Source organism: Henningerozyma blattae, chromosome 4, assembly GCF_000315915.1.
Source record: "Henningerozyma blattae CBS 6284 chromosome 4, complete genome".
In the NCBI taxonomy this organism is placed as follows: Eukaryota; Fungi; Ascomycota; class Saccharomycetes; order Saccharomycetales; family Saccharomycetaceae; genus Henningerozyma; species Henningerozyma blattae.
Genome location: NC_020188.1, coordinates 1164320 through 1183081, shown reverse-complemented (window position 1 = coordinate 1183081; position 18762 = coordinate 1164320). Strand labels below are relative to the sequence as shown.

At 32.6% G+C, this 18762-nt stretch overlaps 12 protein-coding genes across 12 annotated transcripts; 8 read left to right on the top strand and 4 right to left on the bottom strand.

Annotated features, from left to right (window-relative positions):
* Window positions 1–865: 865 nt before the first annotated feature.
* LDB16 (Ldb16p) lies at window positions 866–1882 on the top strand (the record flags this gene model as incomplete). The annotated part of the gene is made up of 1 exon (XM_004180448.1): window positions 866–1882. The coding sequence occupies one exon, from the start codon at window positions 866–868 to the stop codon at window positions 1880–1882; it is 1017 nt and encodes a 338-aa protein (XP_004180496.1).
* A 217-nt stretch (window positions 1883–2099) lies between these two features.
* BCY1 (cAMP-dependent protein kinase regulatory subunit BCY1) lies at window positions 2100–3320 on the bottom strand (the record flags this gene model as incomplete). The annotated part of the gene is made up of 1 exon (XM_004180447.1): window positions 2100–3320. One exon carries the CDS (start codon window positions 3318–3320, stop codon window positions 2100–2102), a length of 1221 nt encoding a protein of 406 aa, XP_004180495.1.
* Window positions 3321–4376: 1056 nt separating this feature from the next.
* PGS1 (CDP-diacylglycerol--glycerol-3-phosphate 3-phosphatidyltransferase) lies at window positions 4377–5852 on the top strand (the record flags this gene model as incomplete). Its single annotated transcript, XM_004180446.1, has 1 exon — window positions 4377–5852. The coding sequence occupies one exon, from the start codon at window positions 4377–4379 to the stop codon at window positions 5850–5852; it is 1476 nt and encodes a 491-aa protein (XP_004180494.1).
* Window positions 5853–5942: 90 nt separating this feature from the next.
* On the bottom strand, window positions 5943–6831 carry TBLA0D04780 (uncharacterized protein; the record flags this gene model as incomplete). The annotated part of the gene is made up of 2 exons (XM_004180445.1): window positions 5943–6686; window positions 6784–6831. 2 exons carry the CDS (start codon window positions 6829–6831, stop codon window positions 5943–5945), a joined length of 792 nt encoding a protein of 263 aa, XP_004180493.1.
* Window positions 6832–7061: 230 nt separating this feature from the next.
* Window positions 7062–7625, top strand: RER1 (protein retrieval receptor; the record flags this gene model as incomplete). The annotated part of the gene is made up of 1 exon (XM_004180444.1): window positions 7062–7625. One exon carries the CDS (start codon window positions 7062–7064, stop codon window positions 7623–7625), a length of 564 nt encoding a protein of 187 aa, XP_004180492.1.
* A 195-nt stretch (window positions 7626–7820) lies between these two features.
* Window positions 7821–8969, top strand: TBLA0D04760 (uncharacterized protein; the record flags this gene model as incomplete). Its single annotated transcript, XM_004180443.1, has 1 exon — window positions 7821–8969. One exon carries the CDS (start codon window positions 7821–7823, stop codon window positions 8967–8969), a length of 1149 nt encoding a protein of 382 aa, XP_004180491.1.
* Window positions 8970–9440: 471 nt separating this feature from the next.
* Window positions 9441–10526, top strand: TBLA0D04750 (bZIP transcription factor; the record flags this gene model as incomplete). The annotated part of the gene is made up of 1 exon (XM_004180442.1): window positions 9441–10526. The coding sequence occupies one exon, from the start codon at window positions 9441–9443 to the stop codon at window positions 10524–10526; it is 1086 nt and encodes a 361-aa protein (XP_004180490.1).
* A 304-nt stretch (window positions 10527–10830) lies between these two features.
* On the top strand, window positions 10831–11598 carry TBLA0D04740 (uncharacterized protein; the record flags this gene model as incomplete). The annotated part of the gene is made up of 1 exon (XM_004180441.1): window positions 10831–11598. One exon carries the CDS (start codon window positions 10831–10833, stop codon window positions 11596–11598), a length of 768 nt encoding a protein of 255 aa, XP_004180489.1.
* A 126-nt stretch (window positions 11599–11724) lies between these two features.
* Window positions 11725–12552, bottom strand: CAP2 (F-actin-capping protein subunit beta; the record flags this gene model as incomplete). The annotated part of the gene is made up of 1 exon (XM_004180440.1): window positions 11725–12552. The coding sequence occupies one exon, from the start codon at window positions 12550–12552 to the stop codon at window positions 11725–11727; it is 828 nt and encodes a 275-aa protein (XP_004180488.1).
* A 303-nt stretch (window positions 12553–12855) lies between these two features.
* Window positions 12856–13302, top strand: ERG28 (Erg28p; the record flags this gene model as incomplete). Its single annotated transcript, XM_004180439.1, has 1 exon — window positions 12856–13302. The coding sequence occupies one exon, from the start codon at window positions 12856–12858 to the stop codon at window positions 13300–13302; it is 447 nt and encodes a 148-aa protein (XP_004180487.1).
* A 52-nt stretch (window positions 13303–13354) lies between these two features.
* Window positions 13355–15991, bottom strand: IRC5 (putative ATPase; the record flags this gene model as incomplete). Its single annotated transcript, XM_004180438.1, has 1 exon — window positions 13355–15991. The coding sequence occupies one exon, from the start codon at window positions 15989–15991 to the stop codon at window positions 13355–13357; it is 2637 nt and encodes an 878-aa protein (XP_004180486.1).
* Window positions 15992–16935: 944 nt separating this feature from the next.
* On the top strand, window positions 16936–18660 carry RSC8 (Rsc8p; the record flags this gene model as incomplete). The annotated part of the gene is made up of 1 exon (XM_004180437.1): window positions 16936–18660. One exon carries the CDS (start codon window positions 16936–16938, stop codon window positions 18658–18660), a length of 1725 nt encoding a protein of 574 aa, XP_004180485.1.
* Between the last annotated feature and the right edge of the window lie 102 nt (window positions 18661–18762).

The following is an 18762-nucleotide window of genomic DNA, read 5'->3' as shown; positions in this document are numbered from 1 at the left end:
AAAAAAATTGAAACATGAATTAACAATGTTACAGTAATAAAGTGGTTATATATAGGACACGACCACGACCCTAGTGTTTGGAAAACAACACCAAGATTAATGGCCACGCACACGATCCAGCGGGTCTCAGGCAAACGATGTATCAAAGCGTAGCTGGACTCACTGGCTTGTTCTTCTCCACAGTAAGAAGGACCCACTGTCCTATATGAGTGAGGGACGCGGGGCAGAAAGGGAGATTAAGCATGACATAAATCTTGACAAATAGTCTAGACCTCAGGCATAGTTGTGTTTATATAGGTGTAACAGTATTTGCTGTTAATATTGACATAGCCTTATGTATATTATTGTCAGCAGTACTGGCCACTTTACCGTTGCTTGTTCTTGACTTTAAATTTTTTTTTATTTTATATTGCATAGCATCGTGAATAATAATAGTTACATTAACCCAACATTATACTAAAAGCCAAATCTGAAAATCGCTTAGTTTATATAGTTTAAATAGTGTGCGGGTAATTACAGCTTTTGAGTCTGCGAGATTAAGTGGTGAATGCAAATCGATGAGCATCTTTATTAGGGTAAATCACATTTACAGTAAAAAGGTAACAAGAATAAAGGGTATTTATAATAAAAAGTATTAAAAAGTATTGGATTTAGCTAAAGAAAACAAAGACATGACTAAGAAAGACATTTATTTCAAAGCATAACAAATAATAACTTGGAGACGATACAATAGCAAATGCATAAAAGAGCTACATCAATATATCATGTACATACTTAATCAACATTCTGCAATTCAATCTCTACAGACCATATATTATATTATTTCATTACCAGTTGTACTGGTAGGCATAGTGCTTAACGAATCATGGCGAGTTTTACACTCGTCTATTTTGGTACCAATCTATTATTTATCCAAAACTTTCATTTTGATGCCCATTGGCATATTTACCAAGAATTTAATCAATTTATTTTTTTACCACTTAATATTTTTTTGAAATTGTTTTTCAATACCTCAATTATAAATATCCTTTATAATTCCAAGAAAATATCGGTTTTTTATTTCTTCATTGCCATCATTCAATATTTTCTAGTTATAGTATCATTTGGGATCATGATAGGGCTATTAACTGGCGGATTCTTAGGTTACATTCAAAGTAATTTGAAAGTACCTGATTATTCCATAGATATCCCTATTTGGAAATATTCTACACTAATTTTTAGTTTTATTAAAATTAGATTCTTTGAGACACAAACTTCAATAAAAGATGTTTTATATTCTATTAAAGCAAACTTTAGAAGGCTATTTAAGAATATTAATATCATTATTACAGATGATATAATGACATCTGATTCTATTATAAATACTATCAATGATACACCCAATATTGATAATAAAACTAGCAACATAGATATGAATGATTCTAAATATTTACGAAATTCATTAATTGATTATGGTTCTACCCCTACCCCAACTCTAAGATCGAAGAAAAATTCAGATATAACCCCTAACAGATCATCACTGCCTACGAAAGAAGAGGTGCTTGATTTGATGACTAAACTACCGTCAAATTATTTCCAAAATGACAATAATAATGATTATATTAACGGGGCAATTCAATTACAAACTCCCAAGAGTGAAAATGGGACCTTCGATAACAGTATTGAATCTAATAATAACTTTGGCTCTCAAGAAGGAGATTCAACTTCGGATATGTCAGATATTTGGGATAATACTACCAATACAAATATTCCAAATTCGTTAAGGACGGATACAGATGCAGGCTATACAACAATTCCGACCACAATATCAACTGGTCAATTCATAAAGGCAACTGGCCGTTCAAGTCCAATTACTTCAACGACAAGAAAATATACAAAGTAAATACGTATGTACTTAATGAAAACATGAGTAATGATGAATTTTTAACTGTTTTTTTTTATATTTTTTTTTATTTCTTTTTTTTGAAAATTTTTTTTCTATTAGTATAACATTAAATAAGGTAAAAATAAAATATATTAGTTATATAGGATGGTGAAAAAAAAATAAAAAAAACTAAAGGTATTTAATGAACGTATATTTAATGATGTATGGGGTATGTTTAATGACGAGTTGGATCATTGAATTCTAAAACTTCCCTAACAGGACCTAAAAGTCTTTGGAAACCAGCTTTACCTAATGTAGCAACTTTAGTCTTTTCAGTTGCTGTTACAGTAGCTTGTCTTGGTAAATCATTTAGTAAAGCAACCTCACCGAAATAATCATGAGGATTTAATTTAGCAACAAGTCCATCTTTTTCCTTCGTCACATCGCATGCACCATATTCGATGAAGTAGAAGTTTTCTCCATGATCACCTTCACGAATAATTACAGCATCACGTTCATAAATTTCTGTATCTAATGCATCAGCCAACTTACCACGGTCATAATTACTTAGACCCTTTAAGATTGGTACACTCTTTAAAAATTCATCATACATAACTCTCTTCTTAAAGGAGGAACCCAATAGAATCTTTCTAAAAGTCATTCTGTCCAAAGCCCATAGGATACATGGAGTAGTAGCAACAACAGTGGCTGCTCTTGGCGAATTATACATCAAAGCCAATTCACCAAAACTTGAGCCTGGGCCTGAGGAATTCACTTTTGTACCATTAACATAGAAATCAACGGTACCATTTTCAACAATATAGAAATAATCACCCTCATCACCTTGCTTAATAATTTCTGTACCTGCATTGACTTTTTCTTCTTTCAACGAATTAATAACAAGAGTAGCAGATTCACCATCTAATTTATTGAATAGAAAATTATTGCCAACAGCTTTTTCTAATCTTTTCAATTGCTCACCTGTCTTTTCTGAATAATGATCAGGCTTCCAATTTTCAATACTATCTGGTTGGAAAGTTTCAGCACTCACAGAAGTTCTTCTTAAAGCGTTGAAATGCATTGGTATCTTTTCATTAACTTGCAATTTTTCACTTGTAGGATCCATTGGATCAGCTGAATTTTTAAACAATTTAGAAGCAGCTGCCGTCGTACTTGTGGAGGTACCAAAAGTAGCCTTAGGATCCACAGGTGATGCTGGACGATCAAATGGATCATTACTTATAGAGAAGCTTCCTTTAAACAAGCCTGTAGAAGAATTGTTATGGCTTGTGGACAAACTGGTTGTACCTGAATTATTATTAGACATTTGTCTTTGTTGTTCAAGCCTCTTATTAAAGTAATTGGCAGAGAATTGTAAAATATCTTTTGGATTTTCTTGTTCAGCAACCTTGAGGAACAAGTCAATTTCCAATCTTTGTTCATCATTTAATGCCATTTTGATATAGATGTATACGTCTTTGCAAGTTTTTCTGTTTTTTTTCTTTTTTAATTTTATCTTAAGTTCACTTGAAGTATTGTGATCTTTCGAGTAATTATTTCCTGGTTATTAATATTCTTTTTCCTGTTCTTTGTAAAACAATGATGAATGGTGGAGTACCCTAAATTCTTATATTGTAGGAAACAGGCTGAGTATTAAAAAACAGTAAATAAAAATGCTTGTAGTTATAGTTTTCTAGTAAATACAAATAAAATTATTACAAAGACTTACTAAATCGAAATTCATCCCTTAGATAAATTACTTGAAGAAATCTCTGTTATCTCTAACTTAATTCCAATGAAAGATTGTTTAACCAACCTTGAATGAAATTGAAAATATGGGGGAACCTTCTTTGAGAATTTCCCGTAAATTTCATTTTCATTTTCAAATTTCAATTCACAAATTAGGCAAAAATCGCCTAGGGTTTTGATACTACCCCTCAGGGTTCTTCATAATAACCCTGAGAAGTTTCATTTATAATTAATTTAGATCAAGAATATTCTACATAAATAATGATCTTTAAAAGATGGCTAGTACTGTAAGTAGTTTGAAGAGAGAATTTTAAAAGGACGAAGGATAGTTTTGATACTTTTTTTTTTCTTTTCTGTCTATTGGCCGTACTAAATTGAATTCCTAGTGGCTCATTAATAACTTTTTCAATCTCAGAAAAAAAAAATCCCCTCAATATAGTGCTACTAGGAATAATGCTACAATACAGGTTATATTGGTTTAAAATGCAAAATCCATTAATTCAATAGCTTTTATCCTTTATTTTTTAATTTATTTTATTTTTAGTAAATTAATGCCGAAGTTGGCAAATAGTTAAACAAAACCAGAAAATTTTAACAAACGAATTAGGGAAGTTATTGAAAAAATAAAAATAAAAAAAAAAAAAAAAAAAAATACTATTAATTATGACAGACAAACTTCGAAACCATTCCACCAGAACTTTTATTATTATTATGACTATTAATAAAGAATCCCAAAAAAAATTAGAGTTAGGATTAATTTGATATGTCAAATATAAAAACTTCAATTGCATTATTTAAAAGCCAATTATCGAACTTAAATCCAAGATTCTATTTCAGACAGAATGAAATAGATATAATAGTCAATCCAAATGAGTTCTATGCTTTATTGAAAGATAAGATTTCCAAAGCTGAAGAACGTGTTTTCTTAGCTTCTCTATATTTGGGGAAAAATGAAAATGAATTGGTAGATTCCATATCTGATGCGTTAAAGAAAAATTCCAATTTAAAAGTATATATCTTGTTAGACGGGTTAAGAGGAACAAGAGAGGCACCTAAAAGTTGTTCTGCTTCTTTATTAAGCCCATTAGTGAGAGATTTTGATAATAGGGTAGATATTAGATTTTACAAGACCCCTGCATTAACAATATTTAAAAAAAAATTGTTACCTAAACGATTTATTGAAGGAATTGGCTTACAACATATGAAAATATATGGGGTAGACAATGAAGTGATATTATCAGGTGCCAATTTATCATCAGATTATTTTTCTAATCGACAAGATCGATATTATTTATTTAAATCTAAACCGTTTAGTGAATATTATTTTAAAATTCATCAATTGATTAGTTCGATGAGTTATAAATTAATGTATTCTAATACAAACGCATCTACATTTAAATTAATATGGCCCAAAACAAATTCGATCAATAACAGTATGAGGAAACATCAATTTCTACGAGATTCATCCAAGATATTAAACGAATTTTTACATTCTAAAAATTTCAATATTAATGATAATTTTTCTAAATTTGAATTGAATGAGAATGAATATCCTACAGTTGTTTATCCAGTATCACAATTTACTCCATTATTTAAAAAAAATCAAGATTATTCCACAGAAAAACCAAGCATATTAAAGATGTTGGAAGGAATTGAAAAATTACCCAAGATTAAATGGTCATTTACTGCTGGTTATTTTAATATGCATCCTGATATTAAAACTAAATTATTAACAGTACCTGCCAAACATGGGTGTATAATAACTGCATCACCACAAGCTAATGGATTTTATAAATCCAAGGGAGTTTCATCTATGTTACCTGATGCATATTTATTATTATCAAAGAAATTTTTGAAAGATTGTCATAAATATGGTATGAATGATAAGATTCAATTAAAAGAATGGAAAAAGGGTATTGTCAATGAACCTAATGGTTGGTCATATCATGCTAAGGGGATTTGGTTATCACCAGATGCAAATGATAACGAAGGAGATTTTCCGTTTATTACAACTATTGGATCATCAAATTACACGAAAAGGGCATATTCATTAGATTTGGAAACTGATGCGATAGTCATGACATCTGATCCTATATTACGTGAAAAGATGAATCAAGAATTGAATAATATAACTAAAAATTGTAAAGATGTCAACTTGGAAGATTTTAAGAATGATCCTGAAAGAAATATTGGATTGGGAACTAGAATAGCTACTAAAATACTGGGAGGTAAACTTTAGCAATATGAAATATGTTCTCATTTTATTGTATAATTTTATATATATATATATATTTGAAAATAACAAACTTTGTAAACCTGTAATTTAAATCTATTTCCCCCTTGGTAAATAAGGTCTTGAATTTAAGTATAAAAATTGTGCTTGATATAATAAGAACATTAAGGAAATGAATTGAATGATGATGGTGAAAAATGGAGTTCTATTAAATTCTAAACGATAAAATGGTTTCTCATCTCCAAATAATGTAAGAAATTGACATAATATGGAGATAATATATAAGACGAGATATTTGGAGGAAAACCCAATTGTGGATGAACCCATATAATTAATTGAAATTTGAGGGAAAAATTTACAACAACTTAAGAAATTACCCAATACCCAAAGATAATTTATATGTTCAATATAAAAAATCCCAAATTTACCTGAATTTCTTTCTGGTAAATAAAATCGTGAACAAGTGAATGTTAAAATGGAGAATATTATTAGAATAATGATGGATGTGATACAATAGATGGATATTCCTTGGAATATATGTTTTGAAGATCTATATTTGTTCAATTGTTTTAAGATTGCTAAGGAAGAGATTGATATGAGAATATCTTTTAATAAGAGTATGATTGATATCGGTAAATTTGTGGCAGGATCATCTTGAGGATAAAAAAGAGGGAATCTTTCTGCGTATTGTTTGCTTATCAATGGAGAGAATTTGTATTGTAAAGTACAAAAGATTGATACAAGATGTGAAAAGAATTCGAGAATGTATAAATCGTAGGAGAGTCCATAAATGGATCTATGTATTTTATTATAGCGTGATTGGTAATGGATAGCGGAGGTCTAAGGATTACGAATGTTAGTTTTTGTAGAGAGAGAGAGAGGAGAGAGGAGAGGAGAGGATATCTTAAAAAGAGAAAGCAAAAAAAAAAATACATACAGAGATCAATCCACCAATGAATTGGAAAAGGACTAGATGGTTTGCCATTTGTTCGAGTTTCCATGAGAGTATAAACGTAAAAAAGCCTTTGTTCTTTGTAATTCGGTATTAAAAATGTGAAATTAGATGTCGGAAAAAAAGTACGAAATTATGAGATTTGAAAAACAAGTTTAAAAGGACGAGAGATTGAAAAAAAAACAAAATAAAACAAATGTAAACGTTAAACAGTAACGTGAAGTAACTCGAAAAAAGCACTGTCCATTGAATCTCGCTCGACCATGGATTTTGAAGATTCCGAATACAACGAAACCCAATCCAACAACCCTATTGTTGTGAAATACCGTAAATGTGTTGCGTTATATGGATATTATTTAGATAAATGTACGCCACATATCCGTTGGAGATGGATTGCACTATTTGTATCGAATGTATTATTTTTCTTACGGGTTGTTTATGGACAAGGGTGGTATGTGATTTGTTACAGTTTGGCCATTTATCTATTAAACCAATTTCTTGGGTTTTTAACTCCTAAATTTGATATGTCATTACAACAAGATGAAGAGAACAAAGAATTGGAATCTGGGGAAAGAAGTGAAGAATTCCGCCCCTTCATTAGAAGATTACCTGAATTTAAATTCTGGTACAATTCGATGAGAGCCACATTAGTTTGTGTGGTGATGTCGTGTTTCCAAGTATTTGATATCCCTGTATTTTGGCCCGTGTTAGTTGTTTATTTTATCATTTTGTTTTTCCTAACAATGAGAAGACAAATCCAACATATGATGAAATACAAGTATATACCATTAGATATTGGTAAGAAAAGTTATGTAGCCAGGAATTAATAGGTGTATGTATAGTGAATTTTGTAGGTGTAATGCATAGATAGAATGAGGGTGTGGTTAGTAATTCGGGCGAATGCCATTGTGATGTTTTTAGATTTACAGATGGTATAAAAAAAAATGAAAAAAAAGTGAAAAAAAGTGAGAGGGGGAACCTTTACTAAAGTTATGACTAGAGGCAATCACCATTGAATCAGAATGAAACTCTTAGGATTAAAGAAATGGAACGGCAAGAAGAATGGTCGTGAGATCAAATTGCTTGCCGAAAATAAAGAGGATTTGTTCAGTATCTACCAATTAGTGAAGAAAGATGACGTCATAGTGTTCAAAAAACAAGTGAGTAGTAGTGTTGAAGGTGGCAAGAAGAAGAATGAATTGGTGTTGTTGAAGATACGTGTTGTGAGTGAGGAATTCGATATGGGTGAGGAATCGTTGAGATACAAGGGGGTGACGATAGTGGATGAGAATGGGAAATGTAATGCCTCTGTTGGTGTTGGCAAATATTTCAGTTTTGGAGTGAATTACGAATATCCATTCACGTTGATCAAAGAAGAGATGGATATTTATGAAGAGGGGATATTGGACGAGGCATGTGGCCATGAAAAGGAGAGCGATACTGCTGCAGTGGTTTTACAAGAGGGGATTGCCCACGTGTGTGTGTTGAGTGATTCAAGTAGTGTTTTGAAACAAAAGATTGAATATTCGTTGCCCAAGAAGAAACGTAGCACCGATGTCTTGAAATTTGATGAAAAGACAGAGAAGTTTTATAAAGCCACATACGAAGCGATCAAGAAACATTATGATATGAATGGATTGAGAGTCGTGATATTGTGTTCACCGGGGTTCTATGCCAAGACGTTATTTGAAAAGATCTTGGAATACGGCAATGAAGAACATAACCGAGACATATTGGATAATCAAGACAAGTTTTTCGTGGCCAATTGTTCGACAGGATATTTACAAGGGATCTCTGAGGTGTTGAAGAACCCAGAGTATTCTAGTGTGTTGGAGGATACCAAGTATAGTCGAGACGCGATGATCTTGGATGAATTTCTAAGCCATTTGAATGAAGATGATGGGAAGGCGTGGTATGGTGAAAGAGAGGTGAAGCATGCGGCAGGGTTGGACGCAGTGGATACGTTATTGATTACGGATGAACTATTGAGAGGAGATGATGTGAGCAAGAGAAAGGAATGCATGGAGTTGGTGGAACAGGTGAAGGGCACGGGCGGGAAAGTGATGGTGTTCAGCACGTTGCATAGCAGTGGGGTGGAATTGGCGCAATTGACGGGCATTGCGTGTATTTTGAAGTACAGCATACCTGAACTTGAGGAGGATGAGGAGTAATTGCATGGGATGTGGTGTGGTGCAGTGTATAATATGTAGTTGCATAGTTGCATAGTTGCATAGTTGCATAGTTGCATATAGTCATCTCACGTGGCCGGTTACCCTGTCCTCGGCATCGGCTCGTTGACCATTGCTTTTTCTAGTGTATTTTTCTAGTGTATTTTTCCAGTGTATTTTTCCAGTGTTTTTCTCTAGTGTTTTTTTTCACTCTGTTTCCCACTCAAACGTGCTCCGCCTCTGGCTGCACTGTGACTCGCGCGCTGGTGCCGCCCAGCGCGCTTTTCCGCACTGTGTGCTGTGCCCCTGGCTAATTTGTCAGCCTGTTTCCCAAGCACACCATACAATATGCAAGCATATATATCGCGAACATATACCACGTCTATATCTACATATACACACACATATATATAGAAACATACCTTGCCGCCCAGCTTCCACCGTACCCACACACACACACACACACGTCTCACCATGGAACAGCCTCACCAGTATATCCCGCCACCGCAATATGCCCCGCCTCATTCTGCTCCACCACAACATGCATCTGCCAATACCACAGCCATCAACAATGGCACCATGCTCTCGCATAACAACACTGCTGCAGCACCTACACTGCGTCTGGGCTCCAACCCTCATGCGTTGAACGACCCTACCTTGCAAGAAATTCTCTCACCGTTTTTCCAGCCGTTTGGTGTCGATGTCTCTCATTTGCCTATGACAAACCCACCGATCTTCCAAAGCTCAGTGACTCGTTATAACGAGCCCAGTAGGCGCAGAAGAATCTCTATTTCCAACGGTCAAATCTCACAGCTGGGGGAAGAGATAGAGACGGTGGATAGTCTGTATAATCAACAGCCGCCGCCGATGCCGGAACACGTGCACTCGCATGCGCAGCATCTGGTGGGACAGCAGCAGCCGTCGATAGTGGGCCATGCATTGGGCCAATCTCACACTGTGGCAGACGCTGCGCACGTGCCGCAGGCGTGGCCACAAGACAGCGGGGTGGCACAGGGCATGGTGCCACAAAGCACAATGCCACAGAACACAACAGCACCAGGATCATCAGCATCCTCGTCGTCTGCCACCACCACCACCACCAGTGCATCAGTACCTGCAACTGCAACTGCAACTGCACCAGCTCACAATAGCAATACACTACAACCTACATTGCACAATGCAATGGCCAATACAGTCCCGCAGAACACAGTGCAAAGTTCAATGCCGCCAGCACAACACCAGTTTGATGCTTGGAAAAGAGCTCGTCTCTTGGAACGCAACAGAATAGCCGCCAGCAAGTGTCGTCAACGCAAGAAGATTGCACAATTGCAACTGCAAAGAGATTACGACCAGCTGGTAGGGGAGAACCGTCGACTTACGCGTAAATTGGCATACTACGAGAAACTGGTTCTAAAGTTTCGTCATTTCACAGAAGAACATGTGCAGAATTGCAGTGGCAGTAAAGAGGGTCTGAGGATGGTTGAGGAGATGCTGAGGATAGACAGTGGAGTTGATGAAGTGGATGAGAGAGGGTTGGTGGTCAAGATGGAGGACACGTGATTGTGATGCGCATGAGATCTGCAGGGTCACGCGTGGGGATTTGCTCCTCGCTTCTCTGGCGCCCCCTTTAGTCCGTGTTTGCCGCCGATCTCAATGCAATTTGGATTACCCCAACAGATTTGCACAGCCACATTTGCACAGCCACATTTGCACCGCCAATCTGCAATTACCCCAACGCATTTGCCACCCTTATACAATACCCCAACACAATACCCCAACACAATACACATATATAAACACCCGTTTTTCATCCCAGAATTAATCCCTACACCTTTATATATCTATATACTTTACTCTATCATTAATGTCTGACACTGATCTCCTTATAGCGTTGGCTATCATTCGATATAGAAACTCTGCCAAATCTTCTTTCAATTATTTAACATCATGCCAATGGTCTCATCTATTTGAGTTACCGATCAACGGTTCTTTTCAAAAATTATCACACATTCATCTAAATAATTATTTGATTAGTACCAGATTGGTAACCACCTTAGATGACGACCGTCATGGTGCTTCACAATTGAATTATATCAGAGCGATGGTTATAAACGATTTTATTCAATTTCTATCAAACTCTCCCAATTCCAACAAGTTTGTTAGAAACAAATTATTTTTCAATTTCATCAGTGGCCAATTATTCCCCCTGACCAGAACCAATCTCAAATTGATTAAATTACATTGTAAATTTTTATCTCAATTGATTACCCCACCTCTGTTGAAGGATATTTTTTTCGTTTTAGAGAAATTATTATTGATTTATTTCAAAAATCACAATTCTCATCATAATCAAAAACTCACATGTCAGGGCAACAGGGCCTTCCAATCGATGTATAGAGCTCGTAGAATCGATTGGAGGTTTGTCAAGTATCAGAATTTCAAGTTTTTAAATCAATCTTCTTTGAATGTACTTTATACGTTGATCAAAAATATTATCATCCATGTTTTGAAAAACGCATACCATCATGAGATTGATTCGAATTCCGTTATAAAGATTAAATCAGTCTTGTTAATTATAGACGATCAAGATTTGATAGCCCATTTCCAATTGTGTAAATTAAAAACTATATAATGGACTAAAAAAGGGAAAGATGAAAATTTTTTTGAATTTTTTTGATTTTTTTTTGATTTTTTTTTTGGATTTTTTTTTTAAAAAAGAAAAAAACTACAACAACGTATAATTGTGGATCTATGCTAATCACAATTTTTGTAAATCATCAATCAATTCCTTATGAGTCTCATTATTACGCCCCATCGGAATAGAGTTTTTAATCTCATGGAAAATATCTCTTGTCTTTTCAAAATAAACAACTTCCAACATCGTTCTCATTTTGATTTCAATATCTTCAATCAAACTACCAAGATTAACTATATGGAAATTGTTCAACTTATCATCTCCATTGAATTTGACACTCTTTTCATGTTGTTTGGTTAAATTCCCCGAAAGATTCATCGCCTTTGTAATTTCTGCATTATTGTTTTGCAAATTCAAAATAATCGTCGTAGTAACACGATAACTATACTCTTGTCCATCTTTTAAAACTTCAACAACATGAATACTATCCCAACAATTCTCCGAATCTTGCTTCTTCTTAAACAATACCACTCCTGATAATTCACCTTTGTCCTCATAATCCCCATCTTCATTATCCCAGAAATATGCACTACTAATCCCACCTTCATAATAAAGATCCTTATAAATATCAATCGAATCGTTAAAAATTATTTCAAATTCCCTCAACTTATCACTGGGGAATGGCGATTCAGCAACCTCTTCAGCACTCAATTTAGGCAAATATTCATTACTCCAAGGCGAACGATAAGAATCAATATCTCGATTATAATCACAACATAGATATTCACGATTATTATCCTGTTGCACTTTTAAAGGTAAATCAATCGACGACAACAAATCCTCAGCAATAGATGGTTCTAAAGAGATTAAATTGTTCAAGTTTCGAGACAATTCATTGGCGTTCAACCGACCCAAAAGATCTAAAGCTGCATCCAATTTGATTTCGCTCATTATGTTTTGCTTTTGCCTTTGTATTTGCTATTGCTATTGCTTTTCCTCCTTGCCCAGGTTTGAAATTTCAATCTCTCTTCTTTTTTTTTTTTTTTTTTTATTTTCAACTATCCTCCCCCCGATTCAAAATTTAAAAATTTAAAATTAAAAAAAAAAAAAAAAAGGTACGTTTAAATTCGCTATTTCTACCGGGGATTATTCCCCTTTTAAGAAATACTCACCGTGTCACACTCGCATATATAAACTATAACAACATTTCAACCACTCTCCCCTTCACACTTGATCAAACATATCATCACAATTATGCTTAGTCTTTCTCAAATCATCCCCTTCGTGAAATTCCAATTGGATTCAAATCCTCAAGGCTACTTGCCCAAATGGCTTTTATTCATCTCAATCGTCTCTTTATTCAATTCATGCCAAACTTATTTATCCGGTTTAGAATTAACTCGTAGAGTTTATGAAAATAAACCTTTGGAAACTACTTACCTAAGTGCCAGAACCTTCGGCACTTGGACTATCATCTCCTCCATCATTAGACTCTACGGTTCTTTATTCATTACCGAGTCTCATGTTTATCAATTAGTCTTTCTCTCATATATCGTTGCCTTATTCCATTTCTCTTCTGAATGGTTAATCTTCCGCACTTGTAAATTAGGGAAAGGTATCATGGGTCCCTTCATCGTCGCTACCACTTCTCTAACATGGATGTATCTACAAAAGGAATACTACACAGGTTCATCTTGGTAAAAAAAAAACAACTTCTATAAACATACATACTTTTATACAATTTTTATTTTAACTAAAAAAAATTTTTTCTTTTTTTTTTTTTTTTTACTAAAAAACTAGAACTGGTTTCAAATAACATTACATTGGGTGATTCCACATCTCGTTTCAAATAACTTGCATCGCTACGATCAGTAATCTCTTCCATTTCTTTCTCACTCAACACTTGTCCAGTCGTTTCATTACTATTTTGATGACTCGAATTAAATGAAAATTGTCCCATCTCCAATAACATCGCCAATTCATCAAGTAATTCTTTATTATTCGTCGTTGTATTCGTATTACTATTCAAAAACGATTTCTCATTCAAAGCCATCTTCTTCAACGAATTAAATTTACCCATTTGAATCACCAATTTCTCCAATTTCCTCTTATTCATAGCCCTTGTTAATATTAAATTTTCAATCGTGTTATTACAAATAAATCTATAAACAATAACCGGCTTTTCTTGTCCAATACGATAACATCGATCCATAGCTTGTAAATCCACTTGTGGATTCCAATCACTATCAAAAAGTATAACACTATCGGCTGCTGTCAAATTAATACCTAACCCACCCGCTCTTGTAGATAAGAAAAAAATATCAGTTTTACTCTCAAGATTATTAAATTTCTCAATCTCTTCCTTACGTGTTTCATTTTTCATATCACCAGTAATTATACAATATGAATAATCTTGTAAATCCGCCCAATCTTCAAGTAATTCAAGTGTTTTGGCAAATTGAGAAAATATAATCACTTTATGACCTTGACGTATCAAGTCAGGAACTAATTGATTCAATACTTGTATCTTACCAGATGACTTAATTAAATCCTCCATTTGAATATCTCCAGATTCAATAAAGGGGAAATATTGTGTATATGTTGAATTAACAATTTGTCTTAATTGCATTAATAAATTTTGAGTCTTAATATTTTTAATTTCATTGGAAATATATTGATTATAAAGTTTTTCCATATCTTTTATTATTTCATCTTCATCATCTATCCTTTGTTCATCATTTAATTTATAATCTATAAATTCACGAATACTTTTATTACGTACATTACCAATTAAATGATTATTTTTAGTGAAAAATTCCTTTACATATTCTTTAAAAATGGTAATCTTTAATTTTTTATCCAAGGTCATTAAATAAAATTTCTTTTGTTTAATAGTTAATGGACAATTAATAATATATTCTCTTTTAGATGGTAATATATTGGCTAAAACATTTTTTTTCAATCTTCTCAATAAAAATGGTTTCAAAATATTATGTAAATTGGAAATTAAATTTTTTTCTAATTCATCATTAATAATTTTATTCAATTTTTTAGAATTTGATGAAGAATTATTATTATTATTATTATCTCCTAAATCAATATTAGAAAAATTAAACCATTTATTAAAAATTTCAAAATCTGAAAAAATTTCAGGTAAAATAAAATTTAATAATGACCATAATTCTGATAAATTATTTTGTAATGGTGTACCTGTTAATAATAATCGATTAGATGTATTGATTTTCTTCAATTCACGAATTAAAACACCATTAACATTCTTTAATCTATGACCTTCATCAACAATTAAAAATTTCCATTCTTTATCCAACATCAAACTAGCATCTCTTAAAATAATATCATATGATGTAATAATAACACCAGTATTTCCAGTCTTTTGGAAAAATTTCTTTAAAAGGGGTAATCTTCCATTGACACCAAGATTACTATAATATTTTAACACTGGAATATCAGGTGCAAATTTGGTAAATTCATTCATCCAATTATCCAAAGTACTCAATGGTGCTGTAATTAAAAATGGACCTTTTGTATCCATCTCATAAATAAATGAAAGCAATGCAATACTTTGAATAGTCTTACCTAACCCCATATCATCAGCCAAGATACCATTCAAACCATTTTCATATAATGTAATTAACCAATTTAAACCTTCAAATTGGTATGGCTTTAATATACAATTCTTTAATAATGTGGGTTGGCCTTTGGCATATGCTTGTTCTTGTGAGTTAATCTCATCATCGTCTTGTTGAGTTTCTTTCTTTACATCCTCATCCTCATCATTTGATTTGGTTTTACTACTTTTGAAAAAATCCATAATATTTTGCCTCTTCTTTCTTTGTTTCTTTTTAGGTGGTTCATCAGAATCTTCCACAGTTATTACTTTTTTCTTATTTTTTCCCATTTGTGCAGCTTCAATAGCGGCTATTTCTTCCTGCCTTTCCACTGTACGCTGTAATAACGTATCGGCAATGATACCTGAATAGACTTGACTTTGCTTGACAAATTCATTCAATTTTTTCAATTTAAGAGCAACAGTTCTTTTGTCTTCTTCTTCAAGATTTTCATCATCACTTTCGTCATTTTTTTCAGATACGTTCTGAAGTGTATTTTTTTCTAATAGTTTATCCAGTTTTTTAGATTCTTGATCTGAATCTTGATCTGAATCTAAATCCACATCCTTTTCATCATTAATATCATCCTTAAGCCAAATTGGTGGTACATCTACATCTCCTTTATTTAATCGTTCATCCTCTGAATCAGAATCAATGATATCTGGGCTGAAATCATCTTCCTCTTTTTCCTTATAGTCTGTGCCTTTGACATTAGTTTGAGATCTTGTTCTCCGTCTCATTTGCCCAATATTAGTTGTCATATTTCAAAGCAAATTATTAGTTGTATTTTCAAAAATATGATAATGATTATCCAATAGTCGATATTTACCAACCTTACATATCTTGATGTCTTTCTTTTTTTTCTGCTTTTTCTTTCTTACTTTTTTTTTTTTTTTTTTTATATTAGTAATTTTACGCGTTAATCGATGCGAATCTATTAATGATTTGCCTATTCAGCTATATATATAACCTTAGACTTGTTAAACATACTTGAATGTATTAATTCATTCTTATTCATATTATCACATTTAACACATTCATGATTATACACTAATATAATATTGCTTTCTATTTTATCTAAAGATATACTTTATATTTTTTCCCTTCTTTTTCTTTCTTTATTTTTTTTAGAGGTATAATTATCCAGTCTAAATTAAAAATTAAATTTTTTTTAATACAATTTTTCAAGGTTTGATCAAGTTTTTTGTATTGTACAAAATATAATAAAGTTATTCAATATCGTAAATCCTTTATTTTATTTTTTGTTGAAATCTTAAAATTCAATTTTTTTTACCGCCCTTTGATTTTCCCAAATTACCCGCCCTGATTTTTTTTTCTTTAAGCGAAAAAACAACTTCGCCAATTTTTTTTGGATTGGAAAAATGCGGAATTACAGAAATGGAATACCAAATAATACATAGATAATATTTAATATATAGTTATTTAAGAGTTAAAATAAGATGATACATTAATTGGCCTTATATAGTTTCTAAATTTAACAAGCAGCAGTTTCATATTCCGTTTCATTAAATTACGTACTCCTTTGCCCGTTTATTTGTTGTATTTTCGAAGATATTATTAATTGAAAATAAATAAATAAATAAAAAAAATAAATATAAAAAAAAAGAATATTAGCAGAAGTACAATTAACTAGATAAAAAAAATAAAAAAATAAAAATAATACTAATTATATTACAACATTACCATGGATTCAAATGAAAATATTCCTCAACAGGAAGAAGTTACCAAAGATGCTTCTCAAGTTCCCACCGAAATTACCCCAGTTGAAAGTGCTAACGATACCACGGCAACTACTGCAACTACTACAGCATCAACTGCAAGTAATGTAACCGAACCACCATTATTACCACACTTACAGCAAGCACAACAACAGGTTTCTCAAGCCAGTCCTGATGTCAATTATGAACAAGAAGCCAAGAAATTAGAAGATAAAGCTTTGAGATTTTTGGCCAAACAAACACATCCAGTCATCATTCCATCTTTCTCGAAATGGTTTGATCTATCTAAGATTCATGAAATTGAAAAAAAATCTTTACCAGATTTTTTTGATGACTCTTCACGTTTTAAGACCCCAAAGGCTTATAAAGATACAAGAAACTTCATTATAAATACTTACAGGTTATCACCATATGAATATTTAACAATGACAGCCGTGAGAAGAAATGTTGCAATGGATGTCGCATCTATTGTCAAAATACATGCATTTTTGGAAAAATGGGGGTTGATCAATTACCAAATAGATCCAAGATCCAAACCATCTTTAATTGGTCCAAGTTTCACAGGCCATTTCCAATTGACTCTAGATACTCCACAAGGATTAAAACCATTTGTTCCATCTACTTTGGTAAAATCACAACCACAAGAAAATGCTACAGGTAGCACTACATCTAATACCGAGACCACCGAACCTACTTTTATCAAACCAAATAAATTTCCCGTTAATTTATCATTAAGAAGTAACGTTTATGAATCAGTTAATGATTTTAACGCTTTAAAATCTCGTGATAAAACTTCCAGGCAAATTAATAAGACTTATGTTTGCCATACATGTGGTAATGATACTGTTTTAATCAGATTCCACAATTTACGTGCCAAAGATGCCAACCTTTGTTCCAGATGTTTTCAAGAAGGTCATTTTGGCGCTAATTTCCAAGCATCAGATTTTATTAAATTAGAAAACAATCCTTCTGTTTTCAAAACAAATTGGTCTGATCAAGATGTTTTACTATTATTGGAAGGGATTGAAATGTATGAAGATCAATGGGAAAAAATTGCAAATCATATTGGAAATAATAAAACTGTTGAAGATTGTGTACAGAAATTTTTGACTTTACCAATTGAAGATCAATTTATAAACGATATAATGGGTCCGCAGAAAACTAAAAATAAGCAAATTAATAATGATACCATAAGTAATACTGCAGAGGCGGTAGATGCTACCATCAAAGCACTATTAGATGGTTTAAATAAAAAAGTATTGGAAGAATCTATACCTGAATCTTCCAAATTAATAGCTGAGAAATATTTACAAGAAACTCAAATCATAATACAAGAAACTGTCAATTTAACCTTACAGAAATTAAATCAAAAATTTGAGAAATTAGATAAATTAGAACAAATTGTCGATAAAGAAAAACTAATATACATTAAAGAATCAGAAAAATTATTAAATGATAGAATCTCTCTAAGCACACAAATCTCTGAATTAAACAAGGAACTAGAACAATTGAATATATCAAAGAAGATCGTTCTGCTGTCTGAACAAGTTGATCAAAGTATCAAATTGATGGAAAAGGATACAAACACATCAGAAAATAATGCTGACGAACAATTGAAAAAGGCATCTGAAATGGAGACTGAGCCCATTTCCAAGCTAGAACCACAACTCTACAAACAATGGTCGTTATAAGGTATATATCACACCTCAATTCTTCTAGTATATCATTTCCCTTATTCATTATGTATCTGCTCTATGTATTATATAAATACGTTCTTTTCCAATGTAACTAAT